Source organism: Natrix helvetica (genome assembly GCF_964273705.1).
Source record: "Natrix helvetica genome assembly, chromosome: 1".
Classification (NCBI taxonomy): domain Eukaryota; kingdom Metazoa; phylum Chordata; class Lepidosauria; order Squamata; family Natricidae; genus Natrix; species Natrix helvetica.
The window spans coordinates 10,779,690-10,801,453 of NC_138548.1; the positions used below are offsets into that span (position 1 = coordinate 10,779,690).

Sequence of the window (21,764 nt, forward strand, 5' to 3'; positions counted from 1 at the left end):
CAACTCCTAGAATTCCACGCTGGCTGGGGAATTCTGGGGGTTGAAGTCCACCTCTCTCTTAAGGTGGCCGAGACTGAGAAACACTGCACGCATGCTTTATCACGGAGCACCTGAAGAATTGGGTGCATGATTGCTCGCCACAGTCACTGGTTTGAGATGGGTGCCTAGACAAATCCAATCAATCAATCAATATTGCTAGAGAAAAGTGAGGTTAACTCTTCAGATGCCCCACCTGATACCAGATAGGGAGCACATGAATTGATTTCACATATAATGTTAAACCTCTGACATGAGATGGACAATTAAGAAACAGGAAAATAAACAATCCATAGCAGCAATCCGTATCAACCATCAGCGCCAGTCAATGGTATTTATGATACATTTTTTAAATGTTCAGTTAACTGAAAGTCATGTTTAATGAATAAAAGTTTATAATAATTGCAATGTCATTTATTAATAATGATAATCTATCATCCTTTACTTGAGACTAAAACATATGAAGAACGGTTGCAGGAACTGGGTATGTCTAGCTTAAGAGAAAGAAGGACTAGGGGAGACATGATAGCAGTCTTCCAATATCTCAGGGGTTGCCACAAAGAAGAGGGAGTCAAACTATTCTCCAAGGCACCTGAGGGTAGAACAAGAAGCAATGGATGGAAACTAATCAAGGAGAGAAGCAACTTAGAACTGAGGAGAAATTTCCTGACAGTTAGAACAATTAATCAGTGGAACAGAAGTTGCCTCCAGAAGTTGTGAATGCCCCAACACTGGAAGTCTTTAAGAAGATGTTGGATAGCTATTTGTCTGAAACGGTATAGGGTTTCCTGCCTAGGCAGGGGGTTGGACTAGAAGACCTCCAAGGTCCCTTCCAACTCTACTATTGTATTGTATTGTATTGTATTGTACATAGTAGTCATCTTCCATTTTCTAATTTCTATCCCTATTTTCTAACCATGGATAAAACAAATCTCATGTCAAAAAAATATTCTCTATCTTCCTTACCCCTTATCTTTCCTGTCAACCTATCTATTTCTGCGCCTTCTAATGTTTTTTTTCATTATATTTTTATCTGTAGGAGTTTCATTTTTCCAACACTGGGCAAATATTTTGGATTTGCAAACTAATAAATCAATCAATAAATGTTTGGGGTTTGTAAACAAATCTAATAAACAAACAAAACTACCTTTTTACGACCCTGTAATCCCTTTATTCAGGATGGAGTTGGGGGCGACTGAATGGAGCGGAGCGCTTACTGGCCGGGTGCCCTCCCTGACGCCTATGTGGGGTTCGCAGCAGATACTTTCTCTTTGTACCCTGATAGAGAAACATCTGCCCGTTGCCTGGAATTGAACTCGCAACCATCTGAGTGGGAGGCGAGCATTTTTACCACCAGGTCACCACAGCATTCTAAATCAATAAATAAAATGGACATTTCCTAGTTCAAAATCAGGGCTTGAATAATTTGTAAAAAAATAATAATAATAATAACCTCACCACTCGTTAAGGATATCTGATCAATGGCATTTTATTTTAAATCGGAGGAGGGTGCAAATAACCATAGAGGCTCCTCCTAGACGGTGCCAGCTGGAATGAAAGAGATCTTAACAGAATGACAGAGTTGGAAGGGACCTTGGAGGTCTTCTAGTCCAACCCCGTGCTCGGCAGGAAACCCTGTACCATTTCAGATGAATGGGCGTTCAATCTCTTCTTAAAAACCTTCAATGATGGAGCGCCCACACGTTCTGTAGGCAAGTCGTTCCACCGATTAATTTAATTCTTATTGTCAGGAAATTCCTCCCTAGTTCTAGGTTGCTTCTCTCCGTGATTAGTTTGCTGCCATCTTGTGTAAGTAGTTGGATGGCTACAGATTTCCCACTCTGGGCTTGAGAGAAAAGTATTTACTTCAGAGAGATACTCACTGATCCACATTGTAGTTTGATTTTAAGTAGATGCTTTGCAAGTCACCTTTTACCTGGATGGGAAGAGAGAGAAAAAAAACAATTTTGGTTATGAGAAGTATTCCTGGACGTCAACACAGAGACGGATCAAGAGTGATTTTCAGAGTATTTATCTGCAACTAGCCGATAACCAGGCATTGCCCGGGGATTTATTTATAAGGGGAAAATGTCCAGACCAAATGTAATTTCTAATGTTGGATTTTCCCCCTTACCAGAGGGAGCCCCTTGTGGAGTACTGAGAAGCCGTTACCATGGTAACTCCACTATGCTGTACAGTAGAAACCATTTTACGGCAGTACAGTAGAAGCCATTTAAAGGCACAACAGGCTGTATGTTTAACCGAACACACACCCGAGGGGGGTTAGGGGTGTCTATATAGGTATATGTGTGTGTGTGTGTTTATATATCTATATATGTACGTATGTACACACACACACACACACACACACGGAGAATGGAACGCTGTTATCTTCCCACCAAAGGTGGTTCCTATTGTTCTACTTGCATTTTTTACTTGCTTTCGAACTACTAGGTTGGCAGAAGATGGGACAAGTAACGGGAGCTCAATCCGTTACGCGGTGCTAGGGAATCGGACAAACCTTTATGAGCAACAAGCTCAGCATCTTTAGCCACTGAATCGTGTCCCTCAAATTTAAGAATAGGTCATTACAAAGTCATTTCCTCTGCAACCTTAAGGACATGACATAAGAGGGAATAGGAGGAAGAAGGATGGAGAAGGGGGGGGGAAAGCAAACTCAGGTGTTGATTCCTCAAAGTGATATGTAGTTGCCCCTGACCAGCAGGTGGGGCTAGCTGCCCCCTGCTCCTCTGAGAGAGGCCGGAACATAAGGTCCTTCCATTCTTCAGGGCAACCGAGGTAAACACAGAGTAAATCCCAGCATTTTATCCGTGGGCCGTCAAGACTCCTGAATACGCAATAACATCACAACTACGTAGGCAGGGGGTTGGACTAGAAGACCTCCAAGGTCCCTTCCAACTCTGCTATTGCAATTGTAATAGTACGATGGACTTGCAGGGCCAGTACAACACGTAACATCTTCACCTGGGTGCAATAGGACTGGGTGTCTGTCAATATGATTTATTGGGTTATGGAGTTTCAGTCCTCCCTGTGAGTTGTATTGTGTTGAGGAGGGGTGCGTGCCCTGAGGGAGCTCCACCAATCTCATTGTACATAAGTTGTGCGCTGTCAATAACATAGTAACATCTTCTTAAAGACTTCCGGTGTTGGGGCATTCACAACTTCTGGAGGCAAGCTGAATCGGTGGAACAGCTTGCCTCCAGAAGTTGTGAATGCCCCAACACTGGAAGTCTTTAAGAAGATGTTGGATAGCATCTGTCTGAAACAGTATAGGGGGTTGGACTAGAAGACCTCCAAGGTCCCTTCCATCTCTACTATTGTATTGTATTGTATTATTGTATTGTATAGTATTATTAGCATTGAATTCTGGGAGTTGAAGTCCACACATCTCAAAGGGGACAAGACTGAGAAACACTGGTCCAGAGAAATAGATTGGGGGTTGGGCGGGGGGGAGAAAGTAAGAGATGACCATTGCACATATAACCAGCTCTGGTTTCTTTTTCTTTTTCTAAAAAAAAAGCTGTTTCTTTTTAGCAATAGGTAGGAAGAGGCTGAGCTTGTGCAATGTGTACGGGCTTGTGTATTTGGAGAAGAAAACAAAACAGAACAAATAAATAAATAAACCCATGGGCAAGGCAAAATTTCGCTCTTTTCTTCCCGAAGCTTCAGCAGCTGTTTGCTCCTCCTGGCAAAATCCCCCTTGGCTGTCCTGCCTGCTGAATCATCCTCCCCTCAATGGCTGACTCATACTTTCCAGCACTGCAAAATGCTGAGTCATGCCACCACTCGCCCCCTCCTCCTCCTTGGGTTGGAGGCTACTGTGGGGCTCCCCCCACACCCCAGAAAAATCCCAGCACCCACATTTCATCTGGCCTCAGCTTTCTGTTTGAAGGGGGAGGGGAAGAGGAAAAGAAGAGGAGGAGGAGGGAAGGGAAGGAAAAGCAAAGGGAGGGGGAGAGAAGGAGGAAAAGGGAAAAGGGAGGAAGTAGAAGGAGGGGAAGAAGAAAAGATAGATACAGGAATAAGAGAAGAAGAGGAGGAGGAGAAGATAAATTAGATGGCAGAAGAGAGGAGAGGAAGGAGAAAGGGAGAAGAGGAAGAAAAGGGGGGTGGAAGAGAAGGAGGAAGAGGAAAAGGAGGAAGGGAGGGAGGGATAAGGAAAAGGAAGGAAGAAGAAGAGAAGTAATACAATACAACATAACACAATACAATACAATGCAATAGCAGAGGTGGAAGGGACTTTGGAGGTCTTCTAGTCCAACCCTCTGCCTAGGCAGTAAACCCTATACCAGCGATGGCGAACCTTTTTTGGCTCGCGTGCTATAAGTGGGGGGAGCACAGGGCGGTCGTGTGCAGGCGTGCCGCACCCATAATGCAATGTGCAACCCCTACCCAGTGTGCATACACGAACTACAGGCACGACACCCCACATTTTTGCATGCTTTTTTCGCCCTCCCCAGGCTCCAGAGCTTTTATAGGAGCATAGGGAGGGCGAAAACGGCCTCCTCCACCCCTCCGGAAGCCCTCTGGAGGCTTCAGGGACCTTCAGGAGGCTTCTCTGAAGCCTCTGGAGCAGTCAAAATGACCCTCTGAGCAAACAGGAAGTCCGTTCCTGAACTTCCGGTTTGCCCGTAGGGCCGGTTTTTTGCGCTCCGGAGACTTCAGGGAAGCTCATGAAGCCTCCGGAGGGGGGGGAGGCTCTTTTCGCCCTCCCCAGGCTCCTATAAAGGCTCTGGAGCCTGGGGAGGGCGAAAAATGGCTTTAAAAAAGGGTGACCAGCATGCCATAATTTTGCCATCACTGCCCTATTGTCCTTGACTTACATTCACAATTTGGCACCAGGATTTCCATTGCTAAGTAAAGCGGCTGTTAACTGAGTCAAGCCTGATTTTATGACCTTTTTTTTTTTTTTTGGCTACAGTTGTTATATGAATCACTGCAGCTGTTAAGCGAATCGTACGGCCATGAGCAAATCCGGCATCTCCCACTGAGTTTGTGTGTCAGAAGGGCCCCTGGGATAGTTGCAAAGAGTGATCTCATGAGCCCAGCATGCGGCCACTATAGACAGTCCTCGATTTACGACCATAACTGGCTCCCAAATTTATGTTGTTAAGTGAGACATTTGTTAGGTACGTTTTGCCCCATTTCACGACTTTTTTGGGGACACCGTTGTTAAGTGAATCACTGCAGTTGTTCAGTTAGTAGCGCAGTCATTAAATGAATCTGGTTATCCCATTGACAGCGCTTGTCGGAAGGTCGCAAATCACATGACTGCAGGACACTGCAACCGTCATAAACTCGAGTCAGTTGTCAACCATCTGAACGTAAATCATGTGACCATAGGGATGCTGCAGCAGTCATAAGGGTGAGAAACGGGCCTAATTCTTTTTTCAGTGCCATTTTAACTTTGAACGGTCACTAAGCAAGCTGTTTTAAGTCGAGGACTGTCTGTATTGTAAAAAAAGTGCCCAGATTTTGATGATGTGACTGTGGGGATGCTGCAACAGTCTTAAGTGTGAGGACCGGCCTCTTTCCACTGCCGTTGTAACTTCGAATGGTCACTAAGTGAATGGTCGTAAGTCGAGGATGACTTGTAGTTTGCAGTTAACACCTCCCACCAAGCAAGCATCTGGATTCTGAGCTTTGAGTGACATAAACAAACATCCTTGAGAGTCTTACCAAAATGGCTTTCTTGTTATGGTAAGGCTGAATGATGGGCAGACCCAGTGGGGTCACCCACTCCACCGTCTGGCCGGTCTTGGAAATCAGCCAGGCACTTTCGGTCAGCCAGTTCTGCAAGAACAAAAGAGACGATGAACCAGATGGCTTGAAGCAGAAGGGATGGGTGGGGTGGAAACAGCTTAGGAAAGGAACCAAGAGCCGGGGTGGCCCATGTTGTGAGTCAGACAGTGAGGAGGTTGGGGAGGAGCATGGCCCAGTCCGGGAGGCTGGGGAAGGCTCGGACGAGGGCTCTGCGTCGGAGGCAGAGACGGTGCTGAGGCCATCTGGCAGTGAGCAGCTGCCTTCAGAGAGTGAGGCAGAGGAACAGCTGGAGCCTCTTCCCAGTGTGCGCATGCGCAGAGTTGCCAGAAGAAAAGAACAACTCAGAAATCAGGGTCGACTTGGGAGTAAAGTTATAGGCGGAAGGTGATTGTCCCCTCCCATCGGACATAAAAGAGGAGCGAAAGGGGAGTGGGATTTTGCAGGAAACAATTCCTTTGTTTGGTCGTTAGATTCATTTCAGGAGTGTGAAAATCCATGAATCTCTGAGACTCTGTGCCCAGTCTTTCCTTGCACAGCACCTCATTTGGGAAAATATTTACGTGGCAGCTTTCCAAGCTAGATAAGGTTTGTAGTCATAAATATTCCTTTGAAAGACTGTTTGCCAGACCTTTGCTGAATGTGAATGAGAGGAATTCACATTCGCTTAATAAAAGGGGTTTTGTCGGGACCAGGACTCGGCTTCGTGCTTTTTGGGGAAGCCTAGCCCAGTGGTGGGCAACCTTTTTTTTCAACTGAGCCAAATCTCGCCAAAACCACGATTGAAATTTACTTTGAGAGCCACATTTTTAAAACCGAAAATACATAGGATGGTACACTGTTTTTAGTTTCAATAAGTTTTTATTGAGAATATTCTGCATGCAAGTATCCACATAGGTCGGGAGGATACAAATAACACAACTAATAAAACAAAAACTTTAGAACGATATTATTTATCGATAACCTTAAATTCCATAAAATTTGCCTTACAATGTAGAGAAAATTACATCCTGACATTGACTGACAAAGTCACAACCACTAATGTGAACATTGGCCTTGCACTACCTTGGATAGTTTGAGTAAGTCAGGTTTGTATGTTGTTGTTTTTAATTTCATCTCTCTCTCCCACTTTCTTTCTTTTTTTCTTTTTCTTTCTCTCTCTCTCTCTGGCTCTTTGACTCTCTCTCCCTCCCTCCCTCTCTGTCTCCCTCTGTCATTTTCTCTGGGTGTCTATCTGTCTGTCTCTCCCTCTGTATCTCTCTCTCCTCCTTCCCCCATCTGTCACTCTGTGTATGTGTGTGTGTCTCTCTCTGTCTGTCTATCTTTCTTCCCCTCCCTCCCCCTCTCTGTCTCTGTCTCTGTCTCTGTCTCTGTCTCTCTCTCTCTGTGTGTGTCTGTCAGTCTCTCTCTGATTCCCTCCCTCACTCCCTCTCTCTGTTCCTCTCTGTCTGTCTGTCTCATTCACACACACACACACACACACACACACACACACTGTGGTCACCTTGTTGAGTGTGTTTCAAATGTGATTGGAACACTCAACAAGGTGACCACAGTGTGTGTGTGTGTGTGAATGAGACAGACAGACAGAGAGAGGGAGTGAGAGAGGGAATCAGAGAGAGACTGACAGAGACGAATCAGAGACGTACTTTTAACTACCTGGCAGCGGCGTTTTGCCTTGGGGGGCTCCTCAGAACTTCCCAAGACTTCGGAGGGAAGTTTACAGCCCTCCCTTGGAACGCTTCGGAGGGAAGCTTTTGCAAAAGCCCAGGTGATTGACAACAAGCCTCCCAGGCTGTAATTTTCCAAGCTGTGCGCACGCGCCTGTTTTCCACGGCATGGAGCAGCGGCGAGATTCTGCGCGGCGAGCAATGATTCCAGGGGCCATCCGGGAAGATGAGGAACGCGAGGGGGGACCCTGCCCCCCCACTGATGGCCCCCGGAATCATCGCTCGCCGCGCAGAATCTCGCCGCTGCTCCACGCCATGGAAAACAAGCGCGCGCGTACAGCTCGGCAAATTACAGCCTGGGAGACTTGTCACTCGCCCGGGCTTTTGAAGAAGCTTCCCTCCGAAGCCCGAGAGGAGGGAGGGGTGCGGGCACCCGGCACACAGAAGAGCCGCATTAAAATGTGTAAAGAGCCACATTTGGCTCGCGAGCCGCGGCTTGCCGACCACTGGCCTAGGTCAAAATAGTGCAGTGGTTTAGAGTGCAGTATTGCAGGCTATTTGTGCTGACTGCCGGCTGCCTGGAATTTGACAGTTCGAATCTCACCAGGCTCCAGGTTGAGTCAGCCTTCCGTCCTTCCAAAGTGGGCACAATGAGATAAAATTGGGGGCAAGAAGCTGACTCTCTAAACCGCTTAGAGAGGGCTGCACAAGCACTGTGAAGCGGTATATAAATCTAAGTGCTATTGCTATATTTGAAATTTCAGGAGGATGAAAGGCAAGAAGGTTTCCACAATGTGGTCTCTGCCTCTTCAGAGATGACTACAGCTTTGAATTCCCCCAGGCACCCTGTTAGTTATGTGAGTTAAGAAGTCCGAGAACTGGAGGAGGAGCCAATGTCGCGACGATACAGCTGATACTTTTGCTGCTGGGTGGTCCAATCGGACCTAAACCGTCCCGCAGAGATGGTGGAACAGGAAGAATACGTCTTGCTGATCTCAGGGACGTCACAAAGTCCCTGATCGATGCAAGAGACGTTCTTTAAGCAGGCGACAAAAAATCCAGCCAAGGCTGATGAAGTCAGGGCGGCTCCAAAACGGAAGGAAAGGGAAAGAGAAAGTGTTTCCAGCTGGTGAGGAATTTTTACCGTTTTAAAAGAGACTGCCTATAAAAAACTTAAAATTAATTTAAATTGGAGAACAGAAGAAATAAGCGGTGGAATTAAGTTTGGAATGGTTTTGGACAGTGGGTTATCTTACTTTTTAGATGCTATCTTCATGGATGGAATTTATGCAATCCTTTTAAAACGAATGGATTAAGTTTTCTTCTATTTTTTTTTCTTTTATTATTCTTTGTAACCTATGGACTAAAATTCTCCTCTTTCATTACTGTGGGTGTTTTTTTTAACTCATTCAAGAATCAGACTTTTTAAAAATTTGAAATACAAAAAAGATACAAAAAGAAAATTGCAACAATAACACTGCTACTTGGAGGCTGGAGGTTTATGTATTGGAAACGAAACACTTTTACTTTTCTTACTAATTATCCTGGCTTGGCACGCCAAGGTCTCACTGCTTGTTTATAGAGAGTGATAAGAAGAAAAGCATACAGATGTCCCTTTGAAGTATATCTTCAACCAGAGAAAAGTAAAAATAAAACTTTATTGTGAATCTATGCTTACACTTGTAAAAACCTTCCAAGCTAGAGCAGCAGTGTTTGTTAGCTGGAGATAATGGCACAATTTCAACAGCAGAAAGAAACTTTAAGTCTGCAAAAGATATTCTTAGAAATTCAGAAATTATCAAACACATTTGAGAGGACGGAGAAGAAGTTGGAAGACTTACAGCATCTAACAGTAAAATATGATGAAGAAGTTGGAGATGTTTATCAAGTGGAAAAAGTGGAGGTTAGAATACTAAAAACTGAAGAGAAAAATGACCACAAATAAATTAAATTTGCTGATATTTATGGTGATTGGTTTGTTTCTGGAAATGGAAAGAGTGGAATACTGAAAGAAGAATTAAATGGAGGGGGAATCTACCCCAGATAGCAAGACACAGAAGAAGAAAAAACAAAAGAATTTATGGATTTAAAGAGATAAATTTTATTAGCAAAATCATTGATAACACTGCCAACAATCAAAGATAAGCTGATTAAGGAAACAGAAGAAGGGCATCGAAATTACAGGAGAGATTTTATAAGCAAGGAGTTGCTAAGAGGAGTCCATACAAATTTGATTAAGGAGATGATTAGAGGACTGACACCACAAATGACAGAAGACATGAGACTGTTTTGCTATTGGAAAGATACAGGTTGATACATGGAAGAGCATAATTTAAAACTAGTTAAACTTAGTGAAATTTAGTGACAATAGATATGGTTAAATAAATAATTGATAATGATAATACTGTATACAATGTGTAGTGTTATGATAAGTAATAAATGGATATGAATATTGAATGGTACCCATGAAAGGAAGATTAGAAATCCTTTTGGATTATATATAAAGGTTAATAAAAAAGAACTAAGTTAGATACAGTTAAATTATTAGGGGGAAAATGTTATGATACAGGATATAGTTAAATAAAGGAGGGATAATGATAACAAGTATTTATATGTATTGGTACAATATAAGGAAACTGGATGTAAATTGTAAACAGTGATTTGGAAAGGAGGATTAGAAAATTTTGTTACTAAATATTATGGAATAGGCCATAAGGATTCAGGGTTATTGGAGGATTTTAGAAATAGTAAATGAAATGCCAGTATGTGGTTATGTATTAAATCTTGGTAATCGAAGGACGTTTAAACAATTATAGTCAAATGAAAATGGAGGTACGATGAAGGTAACATGTATAAATATCTGAGTTAAAATACTTGAGTTAATATGAATTATGTTTGACTGTGGAAGAGATGCACGAAAGCCTTTTGTAACCAACTGATACACTTTCTACAGTATGTAAAGAAGGAAGAATTTATGTGTTGTGTTTGTTTTGAAAAAAAAAATTATTAAAAAAAAAGAAATCCGAGAACTGTACTCCAAATGCGTAAGTTATTATAACATATTAAGAGCCACTTTGGTCCAATGGCTAAATAGCACCAGGCTAGAATAGCAATAGGACTTAAGACTTGTAGACCGCTTCACAGTGCTTTACAGCCTTCTCTAAATGGTTTACAGAATTCGCACCTTGTCCCCAAAAATCGGGGTCCTCATTTTACCGACCTGGGAAGGGCGGAAGGCTGAGTCAATTTTCAGCCAATCAGAATCGAACTGCTGGCAGCCGGCAGTCAGCAGAAGTAGCCTGCGGTACTGTATTGTAACCATTGTGCCACCACAGCTCAAGAAAGTGGGAGATGGTGAATTACGGTCCTGCCTTAGGCACAAAAGCTGGGTGTGTGACTCTGGGCCGATCGCCAGGAGATGGTGAGTTCTAGTCCCGCCTTAGGAATGAGAGCAGACTTTGTGACTTTGGGCCGATCACCAGGAGATGGTGAGTTCTAGTCCTGCCTTAGGAATGAGAGCAGACTTGGTGACTTTGGGCCAATCCAGGAGATGGTGAGTTCTAGTCCTGCCTTAGGAATGAGAGCAGACTTGGTGACTTTGGGCCAATCACCAAGATGGTGAGTTCTAGTCCCATCTTGGATATGAAAGCCAACTGGGTGATCTTGGACCAATCACCAGGAGATGGTGAGTTCTAGCTCTGCCTTAGGCATGAAAGCCAGCTGGGTGATTTTGGGCCGGTCACTCTCTCCCAGCCTAATCTACCTCATAGGGTTGTTGTGTGAGAAACAGAGGAGGAGAAAGAGGTATCAAGTATGTTCTCCACCATGAATGACTTATAAACAATAATAAAGGCAGGATTAAAGATCATATAATAATAAATAAACAACTGTACCCAACTGCCTATCCCCCATAATAAGCATAAATTCTGACTACTATTATCATCGCTTTACTATCGGGACCCCACAACAAATGCAATCTCTGATCCCCCAAAGTTTGTCCGCCTCTTGCTGGTAGCTTCTGCAAAACCAAAGGATTTTGATTTATTGAATAGAGGGAGTCCTCGACTTTCAACCACATATTGAGCTCAAAATGTAGCTGCTAAGCAAGACGGTTATTAAGTGAGTTTTGCCCCACTTTATGATCTTTCTTGCCACAGTTGTTAAGTGAATCGCTACAGTTGTTGACTTAGTACAGGGGTGTCCAAACTTGGCAACTTTAAGACTTGTGGACTTCAACTCCCAGAATTCCCCAGCCAGCTCAGCTGGCTGGGGAATTCTGGGAGTTGAAGTCCACAAGTCTTAAAGTTGCCAAGTTTGGACACCCCTGACTTAGTAACATGGTCGTAAAGTAAATCCAGCTTCCCCATTGACGTTGCTCGTCAGAAGGTCATAAAAGGGGATCACATGACCCCCGGACACTGCAACCGTCATAAGTACGAGTCAGTTGCCAAGCGTCTGAATTTTGATCACAAGCGGACGCTGCGACAGTCGTATGTGTGAAAAACAGCCATCAGTTACTTTTTTCCAGTGTTGTTGTAACTTCTAACCATCACTAAATGAACGGTTGCAAGTCGAGGGCTACCTGTAAACCAGCAATAAACTCTTAATTGTTTCAGCATGGCGCTTACACCAAGCCAGAGAGCATGAGAGTAAAAGAGAAAAAAAGGAGGAAGCAAGTTCCTTTCAACTGCAATCATAAGTAAGTGTAAGTATAATCTTTATTGTCGTTGTACTTAAATGCAACGAAATTGGTTCATCAAATCATGAGTTTTACCTGAATTTCCCGAGACCCAGAAAACATTTTGGAAAGGCTCTGAAAAACCAGCTGGACAAGATACTTGGAAGCTTGCCAAACATCCTCCTAAAAGCAGGGAAAAAGATTCCATAAGAACGGTAGACAGGTGATGCCATAGTCAGAGCAGTTAAGACTTATACAGTTATAGTTGTATAGACTTATATACGGTGCTTTACAGCCCTCTCAAAGCAGTTTACAGAGTCAGCATATTGCCCCCACCCCACCCCACCAATCTGGCTCCTCGTTTTACCGACCTTGGAAAGATGGAAGGCTGAGTCAACCTTGAGCTGATCAGGATCAAACTCCTGGCAGTGAGCAGAGTTGCCCTGCAATATTGCATTCTCACCACTGTGCCATCACGGTCGATCCGTCCGTCCTTCCTTCCTCCCTTCTTCCCCAGCCCGTAGACTTATATACTGTTTCACAGTGCTTTATAGTCCACTCTAAGCCGTTTACAGAGTCAGCCTCTTGCCCCTAACAATCCGGGTTCTCATTTTACCCACCTCGGAAGGATGGAAGGCTGAGTCAATCTTGAGCCGGTCAGGATTGAACTCCTGGCAGTGAGCAGAGTCATCCTGCAATTCTGCATTCTAACCACTGTGCCATCACGGCAGTCTCAAAACCTTAGCCTATCTAATCCAAGGATAGGGCTGGCTCAGGAATTCTGGGAGTTGAAGTCCACAAGTCATAAAGGGGCCATTGTTCCTCACCTCTGATTTAATCTTTTAAAACAGACTGTCCACCAGGCAATTTAAGAACACCCTCTTCAGACAATCAAAATAATTAACTATGATCAGTCATGTTGGCTTATTGGGCTCAGAGCAGGAATTAATCATCCCTTCTCCCGTCTGACCCAGAATTTTTCAGAGTATAAGAAGCTCCGAAGTATAAGATGCACCTAGTTTTTGGGGAGGAAAAGAAGAAAAAAAAATATCTGGGTCTGCTGCCCAGCAATTTGCCTCCTTGCGCCAAACAGCAAACAGCTAGTTTCAGTTTTACTTTCAGCACAAGCAGGTAATTGTCAGCTGGATAGGCCTCCCGACTATCAGCTATTTCACGTTGCAGGGATTGCCATAGCTTATTGACGCTTCCGGTTGCCCCATTTTCAGTCTCCACATCCCGTTTTCAGCCTCCGCACACCCTGCTTTTGGCTTCTGTGCGCCCCATTTTCCGCTCGTTTTGGGCAGCAGGGATCAGAATGGGCGGAAAATGGGGCACGCGGAGGCCAAAAGTGGGGCGCACGAAGGCGGCAATAGGCAATCGCATTCCCTGCAGCCTGAAACAGCTGATCGAGCCAACCCAACCGACAATCAGCTGTTTGTGCTAATCAGGCTGTGCTGAAGCTAAAACTGAAACAGGCTGTTTTCCTGCAAGGAGGCAAATTGCTGGGAGGCAGAGGCCAAAGGGTGGGGGCCGGTGGATGGGTGGGGCTACATTCAGTGTATAAGAGCACCCCAATTTCCACCCTCTTTGTGGGGGGGGGGGGGTAGTGCATTTTATACTCCGAAAAATACAGTAATCCTAGAAGGCCCTGCAAAAACAAAGCCACTCTAAGCACCCCTTCTCTCTTCCTTTAGTTATTTAGTTTTTTAAACTTTCTGGTTATTATCCAGAAGGGGAGAGGAATCCCCTTCACCTCATTCTGCGCATAGTGGCTGTAATATAATGTTTTTCTCTGGAAATCCACCGCTGTTGAGAAATCTAGATTCTCATCTTGAATGCATCGTTTAGGGTTCACAATGAATTCTTGAAAACAATGAATTCTGGGAGTTGAAGTCAGCTCATCTTAAATGCTGCTGAGGTTGAGAAGGAGAAGAGCAGTGGGCTTTGTTCATCTTTGTTTTGGAGGGGGCGGAGGGAGAATACTCACCTTCGGGAAATTTTCAATCTCCTTGAGCTGCTTTTCGATCTGGAGGCGCCCCCCGTATTGGGTGACTCCGTACACAACCGTCATTACTGTTTGCTTCACCACCTTCCGAGTAACATGGCCATCCAGGACCTGAGCAATTTTGACTCCCTTTTCTGCATCTTTCTTCCGAGATAACTCCACCTGCGTGGGGGAAAACAATGAGGATAAAATGGTAGCAGATGGGAGATGCTTCTAAGCAGGCTCTGAGGAGCAGGGATCTTGATTTTGCCTTGGCCGAAGTAATGCCCCATATGCACAAGGGAGGTGCAATTGTTGCAGCCGGTGACTTGTTAAGCAACGTTTCGGCGAGGTCTCACTTGCCATCTTCAGGCTGGTGTAAGCCGAAAACATCAGCCTGAAGATGGCGACTGAGACCTCGCCGAAAGACAATCTCAATCTTACACGGGAAAAGACCTGAATACAACAAGACCAGCATACCTATACCCGTGAAAAATCTATGAAAACAAATGTGTGTGTGTGTGTGTGTGTATAACCCCACCCTAACTCTGGGGATAAAAGGCAGGGGGTGGAGATGAATGGATGTGGCAGACAGCTATTTATCTCCTGGACGGACGGACTTGTTAGCCTGCATTGAGAGAGAAACTTTTTGCTGCAGTTGCTGGCGCTCCTAATAAAGGAATCTTTAACTTCAGAGGGGTTGTCATGTTTGAGGAGCTGGGTCAGAACAGTTGTTGACACTTTGAATGGCCACTAAACAAATGGTGGTTAAGTCAAGAACTACCTGTGCACACCACTGATGTTTCGCCCTTCAGAAGTTTAATGTAGGGGGAAGGATGAAAGTAGGCCAAAGGTGCTTACGCCAGCAGCTTTTCCCACCCAGCCACAGCCTCACCTGCTGAGCCACTGAAGTGTAGACGTCCTGAGGAAGTGAAGATGGGATGAGATTGACCGAGAAGGCCCCAAGCGTGTCGCGCCCAAGGGCAGCGTAATGCTGAAGCCCATTGCATGAGCCATCCTGAGGAGAGGAAAAGGTGGTCGGAGAGAATTAGCCAATGCCAGCTATTGGGAAACAGCAGAAGACTTTGGACAAAGTGGCATCTTGACACCCCACCCAAAAACCTCACCCCAAAACATCCTGATTGGAGTCGCAAATTGTCAGGGAAAAAAAACGCCTGAGATCTGAGATCAATGGATCGGGCTGATTCCCTTCTGCATATCTTTTGAGATATTAAGAAAAATAAAAGTCTTTAAGAAGTATTCTAATTAATAAACAAACTTTAATACGAAAATAATAAAAGTAAATGAAACAGAAATAACTAATGGTTACATTTTGATAATGAATGCTTCGTCTGCCAAGTTCTGTTTGGCAGCCGAACAAAGAAGAAAGGAATTCTGGAATGTGTAACGCATGTGCAATAAATCACTTTCAGATAAGAACTTTTATGACCTGCGCAATAACTCTTTCTTAGTTTAACTCTTGAATGTCAGTTCATGCCTAGCAAACTTTTTAACATCGTGACACAAATTATGCTAAATCTTAGCTTGAATCACAAAACTCAGGAAGCTCCGTAGTGGCAGTCGGGATCTTCAAATAATGTTTTATTATTAATAATAACGATGGTAATAATTATAATTAAATAAAATTAGACATAATAATGCATAATTAAAAATATTTATATATTAAGCTTGTATGCCAGCCATAACTGCTGTCATAAATCAGCATGGGCACATGACCTGGCGCCTTTTGATTATGCTCCTTACTGATGGGAGTTCCCAGCCCCAAGTACGGTCAGTATGTGAGGACTGCCTGAACTGCACCATTCAAATTTGTATTCATTGCAATCTAGTGCATAAGTCTCACGGCCCAACAGTCTATGCAACATGGTGGGCGATCTCACGCCAGGACACAAAAGAGGGATTTGGGCATGCCTGTTGCCAAAGTGTCTGGATTTTGATCAGGTGATCATGGGGATGCGGCTCACGTGCCATAAGTGAAGGGAGCACAGGGGGGGTAGGGTGCGGGCGTGCCGCACCTATAATGCAATGCGCGACCCCCCCCACTACACATGCGCGCACTACAGGCGCGACCCCCCATTTTTTGCATGCTTTTTTTCCCCTCCCCAGGCTTCAGAGGCTTTATAGGAGCCTGGGGAGGGCGAAAACTGCCTCCCCCGCCCCCCGGGAAGCCCTCTGGAGGCTTCAGGGACCTTCAGGATGCTTTCCTGAAGCCTCCGGAGCAGTCAAAATGACCCTCCGAGCAAAGCGGAAGTGACTTCCGGTTTGCTCGGAGGGTCGTTTTGAGCGCTCCGGAGGCTTGAGGGACCTTCAGGACGCTTCCCTGAAGCCTCCGGAGCAGTCAAAACGACCCTCTAAGCAAGTCAGTTCCCGAACTTCCGGTTTGCACGTAGGGCCGGATATTTGCGCTCCAGAGGCTTCAGGGAAGCTCATGAAGCCTCCGGGGGGCGGGAGAGGCTCTTTTTGCCCTCCCCAGCTCCTATAAAGCCTCTGGAGCCTGGGGAGGGGGCGAAAAACGGCTTTAAAAAAGGGTGAACTCAGCTGGCCAGCACGCACATGCGCGCTGCCCAGCTGACAGGGCAGCGCCTTGCATGCCCTGACAAATGGCTCCGTGTGCCACCTGTGGCACGTGTGCCATAGGTTCGCCATCACTGCCCTAGGGCACTGATGGTGAACCTCTTTGGCACCGAGGGCCCAAACTGGAATGTGCGAATGCTGTAGTGCTGGAAACCCAGAGACCAGCTGGCCGGCATGTGCATGTGTGTTTTTTGGTTGATTGGGGGGCGTTTTTGGCTTGAAGAACGGCCTGCTTTTTGGGCATTTTGGGGCCATTTTCAAGTTATTTTTCAGGCTGTTTTTCGGGCCATCTTTAGATCGTTTTCCGGTCCTCCGGGGCCCGTGAAGACCAGCTGGAGAAAAAGACTTCCAATCAGATTCTCTACCTGATGAACAGGAAAATGGGAGATGTACTCAGAAGGATCGGGAGATCGCACCGCCTTCGCGATCTCCATGGAACACGCCAAAACTTGCCACGGTTCATCGGTGTCCATCCACCACCTCTTGCCCTGCCACCGGAGAAAGAAAGAAAGAAAAAAAGGAAACCAAATTTGAAATACGACTGCAGGGAAGAATCGGCAAGCGTGGCTCTAGGGTAGCCGCGAGACTTCAAGGGAGGAGAAGCTGGAAAATGGCAACTGGAAAGCAAGAGGCCATCACCAAACCCACCGTTGACATCCTCATCGGTTGACAGAGTCCAGAAGGACCCATGGGCAGTTTACACTTTTTAAAAAAAACCAATAATAAAGAAACTCATTATGTGTCCTTGCCTTATCACGACAACGGAGGCCAACATTTCTGGTGCTAAGCAAAGCAGGTGTCAAGGGAGTCACACCCCGTTTTGCGACTTTTTTTTTTTTTGCGCCATGGTTGTTAAACAAATCGGCGCAGTTAAATGATCGTTAAGCCCATCTGCCTTCCCGCCGTTGACTTTGCTCGCTGGAAGAGCGCTGGGAGGGTTACAGACGGTGATCACATGACCTCAGGACAGTGCAATCGTCATAAATACATGCCAGTTGCCAAGTGCCTGATTTTTGATCACCTGACTATGGGGTCGCTGCAACGGTCATTAAGTGCTGCAACTGGTCATGTCACTTTTTCAGTGCCGTCGTAACTTCAAACGGTCAGAATGGTTGTTAAATTGAGGGCTACCTGTATCAGGATTTCTCAACGCCAACTTGAAGGTGCATGGACTTCAACTCCCAGAATTCCTCAGCCAGGATGTGAAGTCCACGTATCTTAAAGGCTGGAGAATTCTGGGAATTGAAGTCCGCACAGCTTCAATCTGTCACGGTCGAGAAACACTGCTCTACCGGTAGCCCTTGACTTACGACCATAACTGAGCCCAGAAACTACGTTCCCAAGCAAGACATTTATTGAGTTTTGTCCCAGTTGACAACTTCTCTTGCCACCTTTGTTAAGTGAATCACTGCAGTTATTAGATTAGTAACGCGGTTGTTAAGTGAATCCAGCTTCCCCATTGACTTTGCCCGTCGGAAGAGGGGATCACGTGACCCCGTCAATACGAGCTAGTTGCCAAGCACCCAAGTTTTGATCACATGACTATGGGGACGCTGCAATGGTCATAAGTGCTCTCTACATTTGCTCTCTACATGGGGCTCCCCTTGAGGTGCACCCAGTTGGTCCAGAATGCAGCCGCGCGGGTAATTATGGGGAGATCGAGGTTCTCCCATATAACACCTCTCCTGCGCGAGCTGCACTGGCTTCCTGTGGCCTACCGGGTGCGCTTCAAGGTGTTAGTTACCATCTTCAAAGCGCTCCATGGCATGGGGCCTAGTTATCTGCGGGAACGTGTCCTGCCCCATACATCCCTGCGACCCATTCGCTCACACAGAGAGGGTCTCCTCCGGGTGCCGTCCTCTAGAGATTGTCAGAGGGCGGTGCCCAGGAGTAGGTCCTTCTCTGTGGCGGGCCCTACCCTTTGGAACGACCTCCCCCCAGACATTAGGACAACAACCGACCTCCGCTCCTTCCGTATGAAACTGAAGACCCACCTGTTTCGACTAGCCGGCCTGGCATAACTCTACAGCTTCTCCACCCCTTGGCCATTTTTAACTGTTAATTTTAGTTTTAAATTTTTAATGTTATTGGGGTTTTAACCTTTCTAAGTATTGTAATTTATTTATTTATTTTTACCTCCTCTGTATGATACTGTTTGACTGTTGCTTTTGTACGTCGCCCCGAGTCCCTGTGGGGAGAGGGGGCGACTAATAAGTTTAAATAAATAAATAAATAAATAAATAAATAAATAAATAAATAAATAAATAATAAATAAATAAATAATAAATAAATAAATAAATAAATAAATAAATAAATAAATAAAAAAGTGTGAAAAATGGTCATAAGCAGTGGCGGGATTCAGCCAGTTCGCACTACTTGGGGAGAACCGGTTGTTAACTTTCTGAGCAGTTTGGGGAACTGGTTGTTGGAAAAAATCATTAGGGAAGAGAACCGGTTGTTCAATTATTTGAATCCCACCACTGGTTCTAAGTCACGTTTTTCAGTGCCGTTGTAACTTCAAACCGTCGCTAAATAAACCATTGTAAGTCAAGGACTATCTGCGTAACGTTAATGGTGCGGCTTCTCTTTTAAAAAGGCGGCAACAGGCCAGGAGGGTAGAGAAAGATTCAGTTTTGAAAGCACCTAGTAAAGGAACCGGCTTAAAATTATAACATTATTTACTCTCTGCCACTGTGGTTCAGTCAGTCTGAGGCAGGAGTCCCCAAAGTTGGCAACGTTAAGACTTGTGGACTTCAACTCCCAGAATTCTCCAGCCAGCTGGCTAGAGAATTCTGGGAGTTGAAGTTCACAAGTCTTAACATTGCCAACTTTGAAGACCTCTGGTCTAAGGAGAAACAAACTGTGGCTTAATGAATGTACATGCTGGATTGAGAATTCTGGGAGTTGAAGTCCACAAGTCTTAACGTTGCCAACTTTGAAGACCTCTGGTCTAAGGAGAAACAAACTGTGGCTTAATGAATGTAACTACGAGACCCAAAACTGCTGTTTGTAAGCGGCATAGACAGGGTTACAGGTAGTCCTCAACTTACAACAGTTTGTTTAATGACCAAGGTTACAATGGCACCAAAAAAATCTGACCTATGACTGCTTTTCACACTTATGACCACTGCAGCATGCCCATAGTCATGGGATTGAAATCCAGACACTTGACAACTGATTTGTATTTATGACCGTTGCAGTGCCCCAGAGTCACGTCGTTTTCCCTTTGGCGACCTATTGGCCAGCGAAGTCAATGGGGGAAGCCAGAATCACTTCCACTAAACATCTAAAGGGATTCACTTAACAGCCATGACAAGAAGAGTCATAAAATGGGGCAAAACTCATTTAGCAATAGAAATTTGGTTCCATTTTGGTCGAAGTCGAGAATGACCAATATTTTCTGGACAACTGGGGGGAGCTCCTTCTGAAACACTTCCCACATTCCCTCCATCCACCTCCCCCCCTTTTACACAGGTTATAAAACAGTAAAAATTAAAAAAAATATGTTGAATGAATACTTCATGGTATAATAATACATTGATGCAAGCTGGATCTGAAAATCCTTAACCATGAAAGCCAGTTTCTTTGATTGGGTATGGCCAACAAATCCCACGTTTACAACTGTACAAAGCCCTGGTGCATTTGTCAAAAAAAATAGCAATGCTACCCCCTACCATGTTGCAGTAAAACATACGCAAACACTCCAATGCAAGCTCTGTAGTGGAAGGAAGGAAAGAAAAAAGGGAGGGAGGGAAGGAAAGAAAAAAGGGAGGGAGAAATAGGGGAGAAAGGAAGAAGAAGAGGGGAGAAAAGAAGGGGAGAAAAGAGGAGGTGAGAGAGACAGGAAGGAAAGAGAGGAAGAAGAGGAAGAAAGCAAGGAAGTGATGGATGAATGAAGGAGAGATCAGAAAAGGGGGGTAGGAGAACAGTAAGGGAGGGGGAAGAGGGGAGGAGAGGAGAGGAAAGAAGGGGTAGCATGTAGTAGAGGAAGGGGGGAGGGAGGGAGGGAGGAAAGGAGGGAGGGAGGAAGAGGAGAAAAGCAAAGAAGAGGTGAGAGAGACAGAAAGGAAGGAGATATGGAAGAGGAAGCAAGGAAAGAAGGGATGAAGGAGAGATCACATAGGAAGAAGGGTAAGAGAATAAGGAGGGAAGAGGGAAGACAAGACAAGACAAGAGGAGGTGAGAGAGAAAAGAAGGAAGAAAAGTTAGCAAGTATTAGAGAAGGAAGGAAGGAAGGAAGGAAGGAAGGAAGGAAGGGACTCACAAGCTATCTCCAAGAACAAGAAACGTCACAAACCCAGTTCTGCTCACACAGGTTTACCACTGACATTTTCCCCATTCACTAGCGATCTTCCTCTACACATATTCGCACACAACAACTGAAGAAAAGTCATTCCACGGATTAATTGTCCCACCCCACCACCATCTGCCCAGCCCTGTAACCCACAAAGTGCCCGAGTTCCCCAAAACATGGCACCTCCACGGGATGTATACCGTTAGCGGGTTGTCTGCCGAATCCAAGATCTCCGGCATGATCTGATCAGCGTAGGCCAACCTCTCCTTCAGACAGTGCTTCTTCCTCAGCCCAGTCAGGTTGACCAGGTGGATCTTCAGCCAATCCAGGCCGCGTGGTCCAAGGGGCTTCCCCTCCGCAAAGAGGAGAATCCCCCGCGTGAAGTCGCCCCCCAGGTGGTTGAAGTGAGGGGGACAGGGGTAGGTCCTCCCGCGGAAATCCAGGTTGTGAGGGAACCAGAAAACCTCGTCTTTCAGGTGCTTGGCGATGGACAGCTTATAGAGCATGTCCATCCGCAAGCTGTAGGTCTCCCTGGTCTTCTTACGGCACTGGGCCATCCTCCATTTCAGAGCCATCCGGGACATTGGTGCACTCTCGGCCAGCTGCCTGGCCAGCTCTTTGGCCTCCCAAGACGGCGGCGGAGGGACGTCTAATTTCTCATCGCCTTTATCGTTGAAGATGGAGATGATCACATCCAATACGGGTTGGTTGACTCTCCAAGGGCAG

At 45.4% G+C, this 21,764-nt stretch overlaps 1 protein-coding gene across 1 annotated transcript in view; it reads right to left on the reverse strand.

Annotated features, from left to right (window-relative positions):
- POLRMT (RNA polymerase mitochondrial) overlaps positions 1–21,764 on the reverse strand; it is a 74,109-nt gene that overhangs the window by 26,515 nt on the left and 25,830 nt on the right. Inside the window, exons 10-16 of the mRNA XM_081938376.1 lie at positions 21,239–21,757; positions 17,110–17,232; positions 15,045–15,167; positions 14,153–14,332; positions 12,262–12,348; positions 5,737–5,850; positions 1,920–1,972 (exon numbers count right to left, since the gene is read on the reverse strand). Coding sequence (XP_081794502.1) covers positions 1,920–1,972; positions 5,737–5,850; positions 12,262–12,348; positions 14,153–14,332; positions 15,045–15,167; positions 17,110–17,232; positions 21,239–21,757 — 1,199 coding nt within the window. The remainder of the gene's footprint in view (positions 1–1,919; positions 1,973–5,736; positions 5,851–12,261; positions 12,349–14,152; positions 14,333–15,044; positions 15,168–17,109; positions 17,233–21,238; positions 21,758–21,764) is intronic.